The sequence below is a fragment of the Salvelinus alpinus genome, chromosome 9, assembly GCF_045679555.1.
Source record: "Salvelinus alpinus chromosome 9, SLU_Salpinus.1, whole genome shotgun sequence".
NCBI classification, from domain to species: Eukaryota; Metazoa; Chordata; class Actinopteri; order Salmoniformes; family Salmonidae; genus Salvelinus; species Salvelinus alpinus.
Genome location: NC_092094.1, coordinates 21,218,310 through 21,234,375, shown reverse-complemented (window position 1 = coordinate 21,234,375; position 16,066 = coordinate 21,218,310). Strand labels below are relative to the sequence as shown.

Here is a 16,066-nt window from a genome sequence, read left to right as displayed (position 1 = left end):
TAATGACAGGAAAGATGTAATTACCGGGGCTGAGAGACGCGGCACTCCATTTTGCAGCTCTGCAGTTTTACAGCCACTCTTTGTTTTGTTAGTTGTTAGCTAGCTGCGCTAATGTCATCAAGGGAGACAGTGGGGCTCTGTCTGTGAAGGGCTGGGACACACACACAATGGAACAGGTTAATGGAATGGCAGTCTTGTCAATGGACCAATCGTCCTGTGTCCAACTAACGATTAGTTCTATAGCAGACAACTGCAAAGGAACATTAGATGGGATAAGAGTACAGTATGTATGTAATCTGTTGTCACTGTTTTACTGACATGTTTGGAGATGCGACATGGGCAAGACATTGTCATCCAGAGGTGCCATGTGAGAGAATATCAGTCAGATATCCTCTTTGCAAATATTGATTGTGGCATCCTGTGCCAACAGGACACCCCGTGCCGTGTATAGTATTGTGACAATGCTCTGAGACCGGCATTATAATGTAATGAAACAAGCAGGGAGCAGGTTTCGAACCCTCAACATTCTAGCCCGAAGTCCAGCACTCTATCAACTGTGCCCAAATGTATTAATTGGGGTTGGGGCCGATTGTGGCTAAAAACACTTTATCAATTGGAATCTTTAACATGTGGAAAGGGGAAAAAGTATTATTATTAGTTTTTCACAAGCGCAGCAGGATGGGCTATTAGCTGAACAATAGACTATTCAACCTTTACTAAAGAATTGTCTAATAGCCGAGCTAGGTGTGAACCCAACCCAACCCCTCCCCAACTTGCAACAAATCATTTGTATCTATCTTTCCACATCTATCTACACACGTATCTACCTACACACGGTTAATGTTCTGAAATATATATATATATCTAAAAAGGATACCTTTAATGTTTCACTATTTTTATGAAATTCACTCTCCTCTGAGGAGCCTCCACTAACTGTCAGACATTTTGAGGGTACCCGTGCTTAGGTTTAAGATGGGAAAGTTAAGACAATGGAGTCACAATAATGCAGAGGGTCTACCGCTCTGAATCAACCATGGGACCAGCTCAAGCGGTCTGAAGCAGATCATAAGGTTGATGAAATAAAATTGCAATTCTAGCTAATGCCAAGAAAAAGACAAAAACCATCTAGTCAGCAAGTTAAAGTGTAGGTTGAAGATTACAAGTTTAAGATAACGGGGTTTTAATATCCCATAACTCTTTACAATTCATGAGACCAGCTTTGCTAATTAGAAACTGCCCTCGTAGTCATTATATTTCTGTAGACGGTAGGCTACACTCTTCTGGGCAGATCACGCTAGAAGCCTGTATGGAAGCCTGTATTATTTGTAACTTATTTTGTACATAATGTATCTGCAACGGTATCTTACGGCAAAAAAATTGCTTCTGGATATCAGGACAGCGATCACTCACCTCGGATTAGACAAAGATTTTTTCTTCAACAAGCAGGACGCACAGGACATTCTCCGAACACCCGACAAGGCCAACATCCCAGTTATTTGCAAGAGGAAGAGATGCAGGTACAGAGGACACAGAGCGGGGTGCCTCGTAAGGATCCGCAGAAGGTGAGTGGGAAAGCTGCCGTTACCGTCAATATTACTCGCCAACGTGCAATCATTGGACAACAAATTAGATGAGGTACGATCACGAATATCCTACCAACGGGACATCAAACACTGTAATATCTTATGTTTAATGGAATCGTGGCTCAATGATGACATGGATATTCAGCTAGAGGGATATACGCTGCACCGGCAAGATAGAACAGCACACTCTGGTAAGACGAGGGGGGGGCGGTCTGTGCATATTTGTAAACATCAGCTGGTGCACGAAATCTAAGGAAGTCTCTAGATTTTGCTCGCCTGAAGTAGAGTATCTTGTGATAAAATGCAGTCCACACTATTTGCCGAGAGAGTTTTCAGCTTTACTTATCGTGGCTGTTTATTTACCACCCTAGCGGATGCTGGCACTAAGACTCAGTCAGCTGTATAAGGAAATAAGCAAACAGGAAACCGCTCACCCAGAGGCGGCGCTCCTAGTGGCCGGAGACTTTAATGCAGGGAAACTGAAATCAGTTCTACCTAACTTCTTCCAACTTCTACCTAACTTCTATGTTAAATGTGCAACCAGAGGGAAAAAAATTCTAGATCACCTGTACGCCGCACACAGAGACGCGTACAAAGCTCTCCCTCACCTTCCATTTGGTAAATTTGACCACAATTCTATCCTCCTGATTCCTTTTTTACAAGCAAAAATTAAAGCAGGAAGCACCAGTGACTCGGTCTATAAAAAAGTGGTCAGATGAAGCAGATGCCAAACTACAGGACTGTTTTGCTGTCACAGTCTGGAACATGTTCCGGGATTCTTCCGATGTCATTGAGGAGTACACCACATCAGTCACTGGCTTTATCAATAAGTGCATCGAGGACGTCGTCCCCACACTGACTGTACGTACATACTCAAACCAGAAGCCATGGATTACAGGGAACATTCACACTGAGCTAAAGGGTAGAGCTGCCGCTTTCAAGGTGCAGGACTCTAACCTGGAAGCTTATAAGAAATCCTGCTATGCCCTCCGACAAACCATCAAACAGGCAAAGCGTCAATACAGTGCTAAGATCGAATCGTTCTACACCAGCTCCGACGCTCGTTGGATGTGGCAGGGCTTGCAAACTATTACAGACTACAAAGGGAAGCACAGCCGCGAGCTGCCCAGTGACACGAGCCTACCAGACGAGCTAAATCACTTTTATGCTCGCTTCGAGGCAAGCAAAACTGAGGCATGCATGAGAGCATCAGCTATTCTGGACAACTGTGTGATCACGCTCTCCGTAGCCGACGTGAGTAAGACCTTTAAACAGGTCAACATTCACAAGGCTGCGGGGCCAGACGGATTACCAGGACGTGTGCTCCGGGCATGTGCTGACCAACTGGCAGGTGTCTTCACTATCATTTTCAACATGTCCCTGATTGAGTCTGTAATACCAACATGTTTCAAGCAAACCACCATAGTCCCTGTGCCCAAGAACACAAAGGCAACCTGCCTAAATGACTACAGACACGTAGCACTCATGTCCGTAGCCATGAAGTACTTTGAAAGGCTGTTAATGGCTCACATCAACACCATTATCCCTCCATTAACTCTAGACCCACTCAATTTGCATACCGCCAAAACAGATCCACAGATGATGCAATCTCTATTGCACTCCACACTGCCCTTTCCCACCTGGACAAGTGGAACACCTATGTGAGAATGCTATTCATTGACTACAGCTCGGCGTTCAACACCATAGTACCCTCAAAGCACATCACCAAGCTAAGGACCCTGGGACTAAACACCTCCCTCTGCAACTGGATCCTGGACTTCCTGATGGGCCGCCCCCAGGTGGTGAGGGTAGGTAGCAACACATCTGCCACGCTGATCCTCAACACTGGAGCCCCTCAGGGGTGCATGCTCAGTCCCCTCCTGTACTCCCTGTTCACCCACGACTGCATGGCCAGGCACGACTCCAACACCATCATTAAGTTTGCTGACACAACAGTGGTAGGCCTGATCACCAACAACGACGAGACATCCTATAGGGAGGAGGTTAGAGACCTGTCCGGGTGGTGTCTGGTTGATACCCCTTTAAATGGAAGAAAGACGGGAAATGAAACAGATAAAAAAAAAAAAAAAATCACTTCCGGGTTAGATTTCCTCAGGTTTTCGCCTGCAAAATCTGTTTTGTTATACTCACAGACAATATTTTGACAGTTTTGGAAACTTTGGAGTGTTTTCTATCCTAATCTGTAAATTATATGCATATTCTACGATCTGGACCTGAGAAATAGTCCGTTTACCTTGGGAACGTTATTTAAAAATAAAATAAAATTATAATAAAAATTCTGACCCCTAGCGTCAAGAAGTTAAATGAAAATGAAATCTCCAAAATATGATTACTTTTTAAACAAAGCATTATTATTATTATTAATTAATTTAGAATTATATAAAAGCCCCTTAGATATTGTCAGATATTCTCACAGATCCTAACGGAAAATGCCCCTTAGATATTCAATTAAAATCCTCCAATCATCTAAATGTAATTATTGGCAGAGAGTCACGTCATTGAAAAATATATTTTTTCGATATACTGTAGGCCTACCATAGGCGAAATGAGTCTCACTAGTGTTGAGTAATGTCCTCTCTGGGGTAGGTGGGACGCAATCGTCCCACCTGGCCAATAGCCAGGGAAAATACAGAGCGCCATATTCAAATAAAATTATATAAAAATCTAACTTTCATTAAATCACACATGTAAGATACCAAATTAAAGCTACACTCGTTGTGAATCCAGCCAACATGTCAGATTTCAAAAAGGCTTTTCGGCGAAAGCATAAGATGCTATAATCTGATGATAGCACAACAGTAAACAAAGAGAGTAGCATATTTCAACACTGCAGGTACGACACAAAATGCAGAAATAAAAATATAATTCATGCCTTACCCTTAACGAAATTCTTTTTTTGGCACTCCAATATGTCCCATAAACATCACAAATGGTCCTTTTGTTCGATTAATTCCGTCGATATATATCCAAAATGTCAATTTATTTGGCGCGTTTCATCCAGAAAAACACATCTTCCAACTTGCGCAACGTCACTACAAAATATATCAAAAGTTACATGTAAACTTTACCAAAACATTTCAAACTACTTTTGTAATACAACGTTAGGTATTTTTAAACGTTAATAATCGATCAATTTGAAGATGGGATGATCTGTGTTCAATACAAAAAGAAAACAAACTGACGCAACTTTTTTGGTAATGTGCCTCTCTCAAACAATTTACTTCAAGTGACCCTCATTTACGATAGCCCTACTTCTTCATTACACAAAGGAATAACCTCAACCAATTTCCAAAGACTGGTGACATCCAGTGGAAGCGGTAGGAACTGCAAACAAGTCCCTTAGAAATCTGGTGTCCCAATGAAAACTCATTGAAAAGACAGTGACCTCAAAAAAATAAAAATTCTGAATGGTTTGTCCTCTGGGTTTTGCCTGCTACATAAGTTCTGTTATGCTCACAGACATGATTCAAACAGTTTTAGAAACTTCAGAGTGTTTTCTATCCAAATCTACTAATAATATGCATATCTTATATTCTGGGGATGAGTAGCAGGCAGTTGAATTTGGGCATGCTATTTATCCAAAAGTGAAAATGCTGCCCCCTACCCCGAAGAAGTTAAAGAAGAGTTTGAAGCAAAAGCCTACAATTATTTTAGCACCGTTTTGCGCTGCTCTGAGGCAAGCATTGGGACTGGTCTTGATAAATCAATGAGATTTTTATTTTCACTTCATCTCCATTTGGGTATTGGTTAGACAAGAATTAGAAAATTATGGTGCAGAAATGTTATGCTCTTAGTGTAACCTTTATTTAACTAGGCATGTCAGTTAAGAACAAATTCTTATTTACAAGGACGGCCTACTCCTTCCTCGTGCCCTGCAGGGATTATTTAGCTAAATAGCCCAGTACTGTACTGCCGACCGTCACATTGTACAGCGCCATATTTTCCGTTCCAGCAAGTACCAGTCAAAAGTTTGGACACACCTACTCATTCCAGGATTTTTCTATACTTTTGCTATTTTCTACATTGTAGAATAATAGTGAAGACATCACAACTATAAAATAACACAGGTGTCCCACGTGCCCTGCATTCTGTAGTACAGACATGGCCTGCTCTCCCTTGTGTAAGGAATTAGGCACTTTCCCATGTTTACTACAGTATGTATTGTAGACTGCACATTAGCCTAATAAACAAATAAACACATTTCTTTAATAAAATAATTATAAAAATGACTCTTTCAAAATGCAGATGTTGATTTAGTTATGGATCCATAATGAATTACTATGGGAATATATATTGCTGAATTACAGAAATATTGGACCAAAGTTGTCTAATGAAGGCAAACAATTTAGAATCCTCCAATCCTGTAGCCTACTCCCGACCGTCACGTTGTACAGTGCCATCTTTTCCATTCCGTCCCAATGGAAACCCTCAGGGTTATAGAAACACCATAATATTAATCAAATTAATTAAGCCAACTTTCTTAAAAAGCATATACTATGCTATTACAAAAAAGGTTTTAAATTCTCTGGTAATGCCAATATGGAATACAATCAAATGCTTCTCAAAGATTCCCTCTAGTGGTCAAACTAGCAATAACTCGCAGTAACAGAAAAAATGTCTGACAATTAAATGCTGCAGCAGCACAGCACGGAAGGTGTGCCACAGTATGACGCAACTTTTAAAAGAGGACCCACTGTAGCTATGCTAATGCATTAACAGTTGAAACTGTTACAGCACCATCAGAACTTATTGAGTAGAGAGAGGGATCCCTTCTTTACAACACCTTGAGCACAAGGAATGTTAACTGGACCCTGAATGAAAATACTACTTCTCAAGGTCTGTTTAAAAGTTTATGTCCTGACTTATACAACTAGCTAAATCTCTTGACTGGGGCCCGGGGGCTCGTGGAGGACCAAGAACAGCCTTTTATCATGCAGCCCTCAATAGGCATTTAGCATTCACTCTGCCCCATCGCTCCCTCACGCGATGGCTGGGCAGGGTTGGTTCTTTTTAGTGTGTGTGTGTGTGTGTGTGCACACATGTTTCATTGTCTCAGCCTCTCTGACAGAGGAAACCACTAACTTATGGGCCAGAGGAGGGGCCACAGGTGGAGGATAGTGCTGGGGAGAATCGCAATTGCATTTCCTTGATTCCTCACGTCCTCTCTCTTCACCTCCTTCTCAAAACCCATCCAATGTCTTTTGGAAGGAGGTGTGGAGAGAGGACATGAGGAATCAAGGAAATGCAATTTAGATTCTCCCCTGGACTCTCCCTCTGTCTCTCAGTCACTCGGTACAAGGCCTTCAAAGAGTTTTATGTCAAGAGGTTGCCACCAAACTCTGAGGGCATTACATAATATTATAATATGGTACTCCGTTCATCACGTCAGGAAGCAGAGAGCTCCTCAAATGAAGTTAACCCAAACATCCTAGTTAACGTAACAGTAAATAGGCAATTACTGCAGTTGTCGAGTGTAGTGTGAGTTTGACTCCATTGTACAAGAGCAGTTATTGTTGTACCAAGAGTTGTCATGAAAAGTTCAAACTCATCAGAAATATTAACCACCTGCAATGGCAGTTCACACCAATGATGTCATATATGAATACAGTAAGCTATACTGTATAATAAATATGAGGTCTATGGTTCAGACTCATTGTAATAGAAACAACGTCCAGTGTGAATGCTGCAATGCCAAGCAATGATGTCCTTTAAAGTAAATTGTGTCTATCGTTCAACCTCATTGCAATCAAATGTAAATGCAGGGGTCCAGACCAGTGATGTGCCAGACTGCCAGGAGACTGAAGTGAAGCCGAGCTGAAGGAAGGTCAGGGTGATGGATGCATCCTGACGTGCCCACTGCCCATGATGTCAGAGCCGGGAATAGCAGCTGCAGTGCAGTGCGTGGGTATGGGTGGAGGGTCCAGGAGGAGAGGAGATGGGCGCTGCTCGCCTGTCTACCCACCCGCCTGGTCTGCCTGCCCTAGTTTAGGGGGGCAGAAGAAAGGCCCCATTCATTTATTGTGGTGGGGTTGTGCCATCACTGTAGCTCCCAGGGGACCGGCCTCATCAATGAGAGGCCAGCTGGGAGGATGTCACAGCGCCCCTCCCCCCACATACAGTACTCTAGCAAGGATTGTACCAGTTTGCCTGCCACATGCATGACTCCACCTCCTCAGAGTGTTGTGGTCCGGTCCAGCTTGTTCGCTGCTGTCTATGTGTTAGATGAGGTATAGTTTAGAGCTGTTACATTGGTGGTGTGGTTTCTGTGCCACTGCTTATGGAGTGCACATGCTGCACATGTGGTGTCAACGGAACTTTCCAGAAGAGAATGGCTATGTGTTCACAAATGCTGTATCTAATAGGGCTACTCTGATAAAGACATACTTTATGGCATCTTTGTATTGGCCTTGCACTGCAAAGTGACACCACCCTCTAGTGCAAACTTCACAATCTGAGAGTGTGTGTGTGTGTGTGTGTGTGTGTGTGTGTGTGTGTGTGTGTGTGTGTGTGTGTGTGTGTGTGTGTGTGTGTGTGTGTGTGTGTGTGTGTGTGTGTGTGTGTGTGTGTGTGTGTGTGTGTGTGTGTGTGTGTACGTACGTGCGTACGTAGCTGAGGTTTGCATGCAGCTCTGCTCATAAAGCACCAGGATGTGGTAAGCAGTTAACACCTGACTGCCTGGCATTTTCCATTTGACTGTTTTACCCACAACCTATTCCATCTCCTGTATTGACCACTACTATCTATGACCTCTTATGGAGCACTGCTGTAACCCTAGCTGTAGGGCTCATACCTTTACACTATCTATGTGCTAAAGGAGACAGAATCCTGCTTCTGTGTCCTTAAGGAGAGTGTAGAAGGAGAGGAGTGAAGGAAGGAAGGAAGGCGTGAAGGAAGAAAAGGAGGAGAGGAGTGAAGGAAGGAAAGAGGGAGAAGAGGAGAGGTGTGTGAGCTGCACAGATGTGTGTTTACCAGGGCCTGCATCAGCAGCAGCTGCTGTGTTTTGCATGCCACGGAAGCAGTGAGGAGATTTGCATTACTGGTTTGATTTCATGAACGTGATCGTTGTGTTGGGTTAGCAGGGACGGATGGAGTGCAGCTGGACCTCAGTGAGACCAGGGCAGTGGAATCATTGAAAAGGGCCTGGATCTGCTGCCGGAAACTGATCCAAGCATAACATCATCAGCTCTAATGGACCTGAACATGACACACAGACACACACACACACACACACACACACACACACATAACCCCCCCACCCTCCCCCCACACACACACACATAGACACATACACACACACACAAACCCCCTCCACACACACACACAGCTAAAGATGCAGGAATAATTGCTCTCTAATTTAAATAGGATGGTCCAAAGCTGACTGTTATAAAAACCCACAGTTCCATGACATCAAACGTGGCACACAGTCAACCATGGAAAAGAACATTGAGGCCGGCGCAGACCATTTCCCCATGATTGGTTGTTGTATCATATTCATTTCATGCTAAACAGACGCTAATATTCCAGGGAGATTGGTAATGCATGGGAGGGGAGCGGTGCTGCTGTAACCTCTAGGAAGGATCTTGTGGGAGTAGAAGGTTCTGTGACCTGAGTGTTGGGAGCACTGAGGGCCTGAGGTGTCTGATACAGTATACTTATGCAAATAGAGGGCGTGTGTGTGCGTGTGTGCGTGTGTGTGTGTGTGTACTAATCAGAGAGCAAAGACCCCTAAGTCTCTCTGGGGAAACCGGAAACTGTACACAGTTAGGGGAAGGGTGTCACATTAGTGTGTGTGTATGCAATAACAGCTTATCTTCAGCAACGGAAAGTTACAAAGTAGTTTTCCATAAGCTTGGCTATTTGCCGAGCTTATGTCAGCCAGAACCACAGTATCTATTTTGTCTGGTTAGTGTGTGTGTGTGTGTGTGTGTGTGTGTGTGTGTGTGTGTGTGTGTGTGTGTGTGTGTGTGTGTGTGTGTGTGTGTGTGTGTGTGTGTGTGTGTGTGTGTGTGTGTGTGTGTGTGTGTGTGTGTATGCCTGGGTGTATGTGTGTGTGTGTGTGCCTGGGTGTGTTTGCGCGTGTGTGTCAGCCTCTGCATCCCTCATTGTAAAGCTCCTAACCTCATACCTCTCTAAAGAGAAAGCCCATGCAGTTTGAAGAGGGAGTATTGTGATGACTGACCCTGGCCTCATAGCTCAGGTTCCCTCCCTTACTCCCCTCAGCACACAGTGTCCTGCCCAGTGCTATCTGCTCTGGCAACCCACAATAGATGGCCCAGCTCATTGTGTGTTGAGTGTGTAATATAACCCTCCTTCAGACTCGTTTGGGGGTGTTGTCCCGGTGTGTTTTTGTGTTGTGTTGTCTTGGTGTTTTGTCGTTTTGGTGTGTTGTCGTGGTATGTTGTCGTGTTGTGTTGTCATGTGTTTTCTTGGTGTGTTGTGTTGTCGGGGAGTGTTGTCTTGGTGTGTTGTCGGGTTGTGTTGTCTTGGTGTGTTGTCGGGGTGTGTTGTCTTGGTCCCAGCTGTTTCTCACAATGTTAAACCTGCCATCTCTTTCACAAATAGACAAGTGAGGAAGGTCCGAGAAGAGAGAAGTCTGAGTCCCATGTGGCAAATGTGATCAGATTCCCTCCACTGCCACTCCCCTCCCCCAGTCCCATAGAGCCCTGCTCTTAGCCCTGCTCTTATCCACGTTGTCTGGGCCTGTCCAGCACGCTCCCAGCAAGGAGTTACTTCTCTGTCTCCCTCTCAGGCTGCCTTGGAGCCTGCGCTCCTCCGCTCCTCTCCTCTCGCCCCGTTGTCATGACCACCACAGGCAGGGAATTCGGCAAGGATCAGCCTAAAGCTCAGAGAATTCTTGTCACGCCATTAAAATGTATCACTGATAATGTTTCTCTAGTGTGTGTGTATTTATGTTTGTGCGTGCGCGCGTGCGTGCGTGTGTACATGTAGGCACATGCGTGTGTGTTTGTGTGTGTCACAGTGAGTTTCCCTCATTGGGGACCGAGGCAGTCTGCTTAGTAATTGAAATGCTCATCAGAGACTTCAGCTCAGTGGACTGCATAATAATCTATCTGGTCTAGTGTAACAGAGCTCATGGTGAGTCCACAATAAAAGGGATCATTTTCTAAACGGTTTGTCAGTCGTGGCATTCGTATAACAGAGACAGTGATTTTCTTGCTGTTCAGTGCTCACTCAGACCCAGTTATTTATCAGTGGCAGTCGGGAAGTGTCCACTTGGCCCCTGTGTTTTGTAAAGGACCAGAAGTCTAGGAACCTGGTTACCAGGCTCTGGGGTTTTTAACTGGCCTTTGCAAACGGCCCGGAGTCGGAGTTGCTCTGGCTCTGTGGATATATATGTTGATTTTATTTTTCATGGCAGCATAATTGATTCCACATAGGGCCACTGTAACCAAGCCCCATCTTCTTCCCTAGATTACCCTCCCACTCTCCCCTCCCCCATATTTTATCCCAGAAACCAGACTCCCCAAGGTTTGGGCATCCTGATTTGCTCTTGCACGGCTATCAATCAATTAGCTCCGGCCCCCCCCACGGTCAGCACTAAGATCAACAGCGTGACTGCCAGTTCCATATGAAGGAGAATCAAAGAAAACAAAGTCCTTCAACTTTTCTCTAAGCTTCTCTAAACAAGTGAGGTGTTTGCATTAAAGGCCTGAGAACTGGTCTGAGATCAGTGTAAGATAACATATCAGGGAATGACAGGCTGATTGATTAGTTTATCTTGGGCGGGACGTTAAGACTGCTGCTGGCAATGTAATCTAATTAAGTTTGTTTTGGGAATGTTTTGAATAGAGGCCCAGTTTGCTGATGTCTTGGGAGGGTTAGCTGCTACTCCTAACACTGAAGAAAAGGAATGTCACTCATTTGTTCGCTTCTCCCAGATGAGATCTTTCATTAAAGTTAGTGTTACATCAACACATTGTGTTATGACATGGGCCGGGATTTAATCCAACGCAGGGCCGGGACTTAATAAGAACCTGCACACAGCAATAGACTTTTAAAAGCTATTTCCCCGACATTTATGGAGATCATGTTCGCTGTAAACGCGAAGTTAGCTCAAGCCGAAAAGTAAATTGCAGTGCACAGGTCGTTTATCTGCAATTGTTTGAATCTCTGTCATGGTCTTTTCCAGGTTAGATACAATGTGCGGTCAGTTCCATAACTCATACAGGTTCCCCTTCTTGAACCATTGCTTACCTTACAGAAATACTCTGGCCTGTATCTAACCATGCTGTCTCTCTCTCCCTCCCTCCCTCTCTCTCTCCTCAGAGCTCCGGAGATCATCCTGGGCCTGCCCTTCTGTGAGGCCATCGACATGTGGTCCCTGGGCTGTGTCATTGCTGAGCTTTTCCTAGGCTGGCCCCTCTACCCAGGGGCCTCCGAGTACGACCAGGTAGGTCTGAGGGTCTGCCCATAGGGGGTGACAATCTGAAAGATAATGAGTGATGCCTAAATGAGAGAAAGCATCCAAGACAAGAACTAGAAGAAGTTGTTTCTGAATGCTACAATAAACAGGAAATGCAATCAATCAAGGTGTGCATTTTGCAACAGTGACGTACTAAGAGTTATTACTGCTTTCACATAGGATTTATGGTATTTTGCCTGTAGAAAGAATTGGGAAATGTTTATATGACCCCTTGTAAACAGGCCCATTTTGACCACATTCTTGCCTGCATATGCCTTTTATATCTCCCGCATGCATCACTGGTGATGAGTGGTAGTAGTGGTGTGCAGATGTGGGTAGGCATCTATTTTAATAAATCCATTGAATATACACCATCAAAAATAAATCCAATATTAATTTGTTTAGACAGGTCCTAAGAAACATTATAAGACTAATAAAATGTAAATAATCCACTTGTTAAACTCCATAACATGCTGGCTAAATGTTGTAATAAATGAGCCAACCAGACAAGATGATCATGAGCAGCACTCACTTCAACGTAGCTAACATTTCCCCTTTCTAACCAATATCCAAACAAAGATTCCGTGAAAACTAAAATCTGACATTGATTGTCTGAAAGCAGTGCGATGGTGCTGTCCCAATCAAAACGGTGCTGAAATTATAATCTAGTTGGCGGGTAGGCTATTGCTTAAAATGTACAGTATTACATAGATTGGAGGACTTTGGGAGTTTCAGTAAGCAACGTTTTGATACGTGCCTTCAATTGCGTTAGCCTACTTAATTCCAATATTTTTGTAATTCAGTTATATTTATTCCCACAGTAATTCTTTATGGATCCATCAAGTTGTGGTTCAGAAAACAGTGCATGCTTAGTGGTTGGCTGTGACATGAAGTGACATGCCTCACAAAGTTTAGAACTGGCAAGACAATGGTTAACTGGTCCTGCCTAGCAATCATCAAGAGTTTAAGAGCGTTGTGTGTGCCAATCCCGCCTCAGCATTACAGATACGTTTCATACTAAGCCGTAGGCAGAACTTTACTGAAATGATTACTAGGTCGTTAGGTGAAAATAAATGTTTTGGCTTTGATAGCGGCAATACCTTTCAGGTAAGGAAAAGGCGGAAAAAAGTTGGCAGTATGGTAAAGTTGACAGAAAAACGTCTTAGTATGAAAGGTATATAAGAGTCACTAGTCCACTTCAAGACCAGTCCTAAGATATCACTAGAAGTCAATGTCACAATTTAGTGTAAGTTAGAAGTTAGGGATGGGGAGAGCATCAATTTGAGAGCTTTGCAAATTAGAGTTGCTCTTAGATATGTTTCAGCACGGGTGAAAAAAAACAGCTTGATTTGCTCTGAGAGATGGAGCAACACTCGCCCAAGGCTTTCCCATAGAGCCTAATGTGAGTTTGTTAACGAGAGAGAGAGAGAGAGAGAGAGAGAGAGAGAGAGAGAGAGAGAGAGAGAGAGAGAGAGAGAGAGAGAGAGAGAGAAGAGAGAGAGATAGAAAGAGAGAGAGAGAGAGAGAGAAGAGAGAGAGATAGAAAGAGAGAGAGAGAGAGAGAGAGAGATGAGAGAGAGTGAGAGATGATGGAGAGAGAGATAGAAAGAGAAGAGGAGGAACAGAAAGAGAGAGATGAGCGGAACAGAGAGATGTGTTGCTCTGGAGCACCAGAGCGCTGCTAATTGGGGCGAGTGGCTCAGTGGCATCTGCTGGGATAAACAGAGAGGTTGCAGAGGGATCAGGAGCTGCCTGTCTGTCGGGGGAGACGAGACACCACACAGACACAAACAGAGACGCATGCATGCACACACACGCACTCACACACACACAGGCCTCATTCCTATCACTCACATAACAGGACTAACCATACACAGTACAGACAGGAACCCAGGCAGCATCTGATACTGCCTGACATCAGATCTCTCCAGGTGTTTTTCTTGGGTGAAAACTCATGGCCAGTAATACATCACAGTTAGGGCAGAGTTTTTCCTGACCACATGACCTCACCAGGTTGACCCTGCTGTGAAAATGTGTCACATCTAATGTATAACACAACCTTGTCACACACTGTCATTTTATTAATAATGGATGATACTGCATCAGTATGGGTCTAAGCATATTCCCTCTGCAGTGAACATATTCGGGAGTTATGATTATTATAGCATAATCACCCCAATGATTTCCCCCAGCAATGATTTTCTAACTCTCACTAAGATTTTCAGTTAAATCAATTTGCCTCAAAAGGGCAAAACAATATCCAATTAATCGTGCCTTATTTTGCATGTCTTCATTTTAATGTTGTTTGGTTGATATTGTGAAACTCTGAATGCATAGTTGATGTGTTATTTGATATTTGTCCTCCTGTAGATCCGATACATCTCTCAGACACAGGGGCTGCCTGCGGAGTACCTCCTGAGTGCAGGGACTAAGACTACCAGATTCTTCAACAGAGACACAGACTCCACCAACTACCCCCTGTGGAGGCTGAAGGTAGGCCTGTAGCACACACACACACACACACACACACACACACACACACACACACACACACACACACACACACACACACACACACACACACACACACACACACACACACACACACACACACACACTTGAGAAATACTAATTATGATTGCCCTTTTGTTGCACCAAAACTTTCCATATAGATCAAAAGAGCAGTTAGGTTTCACAGAGCGTTGTTCCAGAGGATTCGATACTGTACAACTATAGAAGCCCATTGTGAGGCATTCACAGGACAGACTCAACGCGGGCTCTAAACAAAGTGAAAGCCTAATGACAGCTACATGGATTTGTTTGAGAGGATTTGGTAACTGGAACTGGGTCTGGCGAATCGAGCTCAGGGGGATGTCTCTTCACACGTGTACACACGCACGCACGCACGCGCACACACACACACACACACACACACACACACACACACACACACACACACACACACACACACACACACACACACACACACACACACACACACACTTGAGAAATACTAATTATGATTGCCCTTTTGTTGCACCAAAACTTTCCATATAGATCAAAAGAGCAGTTAGGTTTCACAGAGCGTTGTTCCAGAGGATTCGATACTGTACAACTATAGAAGCCCATTGTGAGGCATTCACAGGACAGACTCAACGCGGGCTCTAAACAAAGTGAAAGCCTAATGACAGCTACATGGATTTGTTTGAGAGGATTTGGTAACTGGAACTGGGTCTGGCGAATCGAGCTCAGGGGGATGTCTCTTCACACGTGTACACACGCACGCATGCACGCGCACACACACACACACACACACACACACACACACACACACACACACACACACACACACACACACACACACACACCTCTATGCAGGGACTCAGTGGAGCTGGCCGGATTTTTAAAATGTCTTGTGTCATATCTGCAGACATAGTTTAGTATTGCACGTCCTGACTCCACAATACTAATATCTCCGCTGGATACAGCTATATTCACTGCTCCACTGCACTTAGTGATGTTCTCTTCCAAGATTGATCAGGTCTCAACACAAGTGTGTCTTAAATGGCACCTTAGTGCCTATAAAGTGCACTATTTTTGACCCTGTTCTAAGGTAGTGCACTATATAGGGAATAGGGTAGGGGTGCACGACGTTGGCAAATAATCGAATTATGTTTTTTTACCAAATATTGCAAAATTAACTGTATGTTCAGATTCTATAGTTGGTGTTGTTTGGCATGACAACTAATGAAAAAGCCAGGTACAGTAGAAGTTGTTGTGACGGGGTAGAAACCAAAGTGTTGGTCAGAGTTTCCCAGGGGACCCTTATTACATTTGAATGTTACATTCATGGCATAAAAAATAGTGCAGTCTCTTGCGATGTGGATATTCCACATGTCAATATTGCAATTTCAATTAAAATGTCATTATTTGTGAAGCCCTAGAATAGGGTACCATTTAGGACACGTCTTAGTTCTTATCCGTACAAAATGACGCACAACAATACCACATTGACATCCAATAATATAGCGTGCTCCTT

General features: G+C 43.9%; 1 protein-coding gene across 9 annotated transcripts in view; it reads left to right on the top strand.

Moving 5' to 3' along the window:
- LOC139584488 (homeodomain-interacting protein kinase 2-like) overlaps positions 1-16,066 on the top strand; it is a 117,777-nt gene that overhangs the window by 68,219 nt on the left and 33,492 nt on the right. For all 9 annotated transcript variants that reach the window (XM_071416426.1, XM_071416419.1, XM_071416421.1 and 6 more), the window contains exons 3-4: positions 11,892-12,015; positions 14,398-14,520. In XM_071416426.1, coding sequence (XP_071272527.1) covers positions 11,892-12,015; positions 14,398-14,520 — 247 coding nt within the window. The remainder of the gene's footprint in view (positions 1-11,891; positions 12,016-14,397; positions 14,521-16,066) is intronic.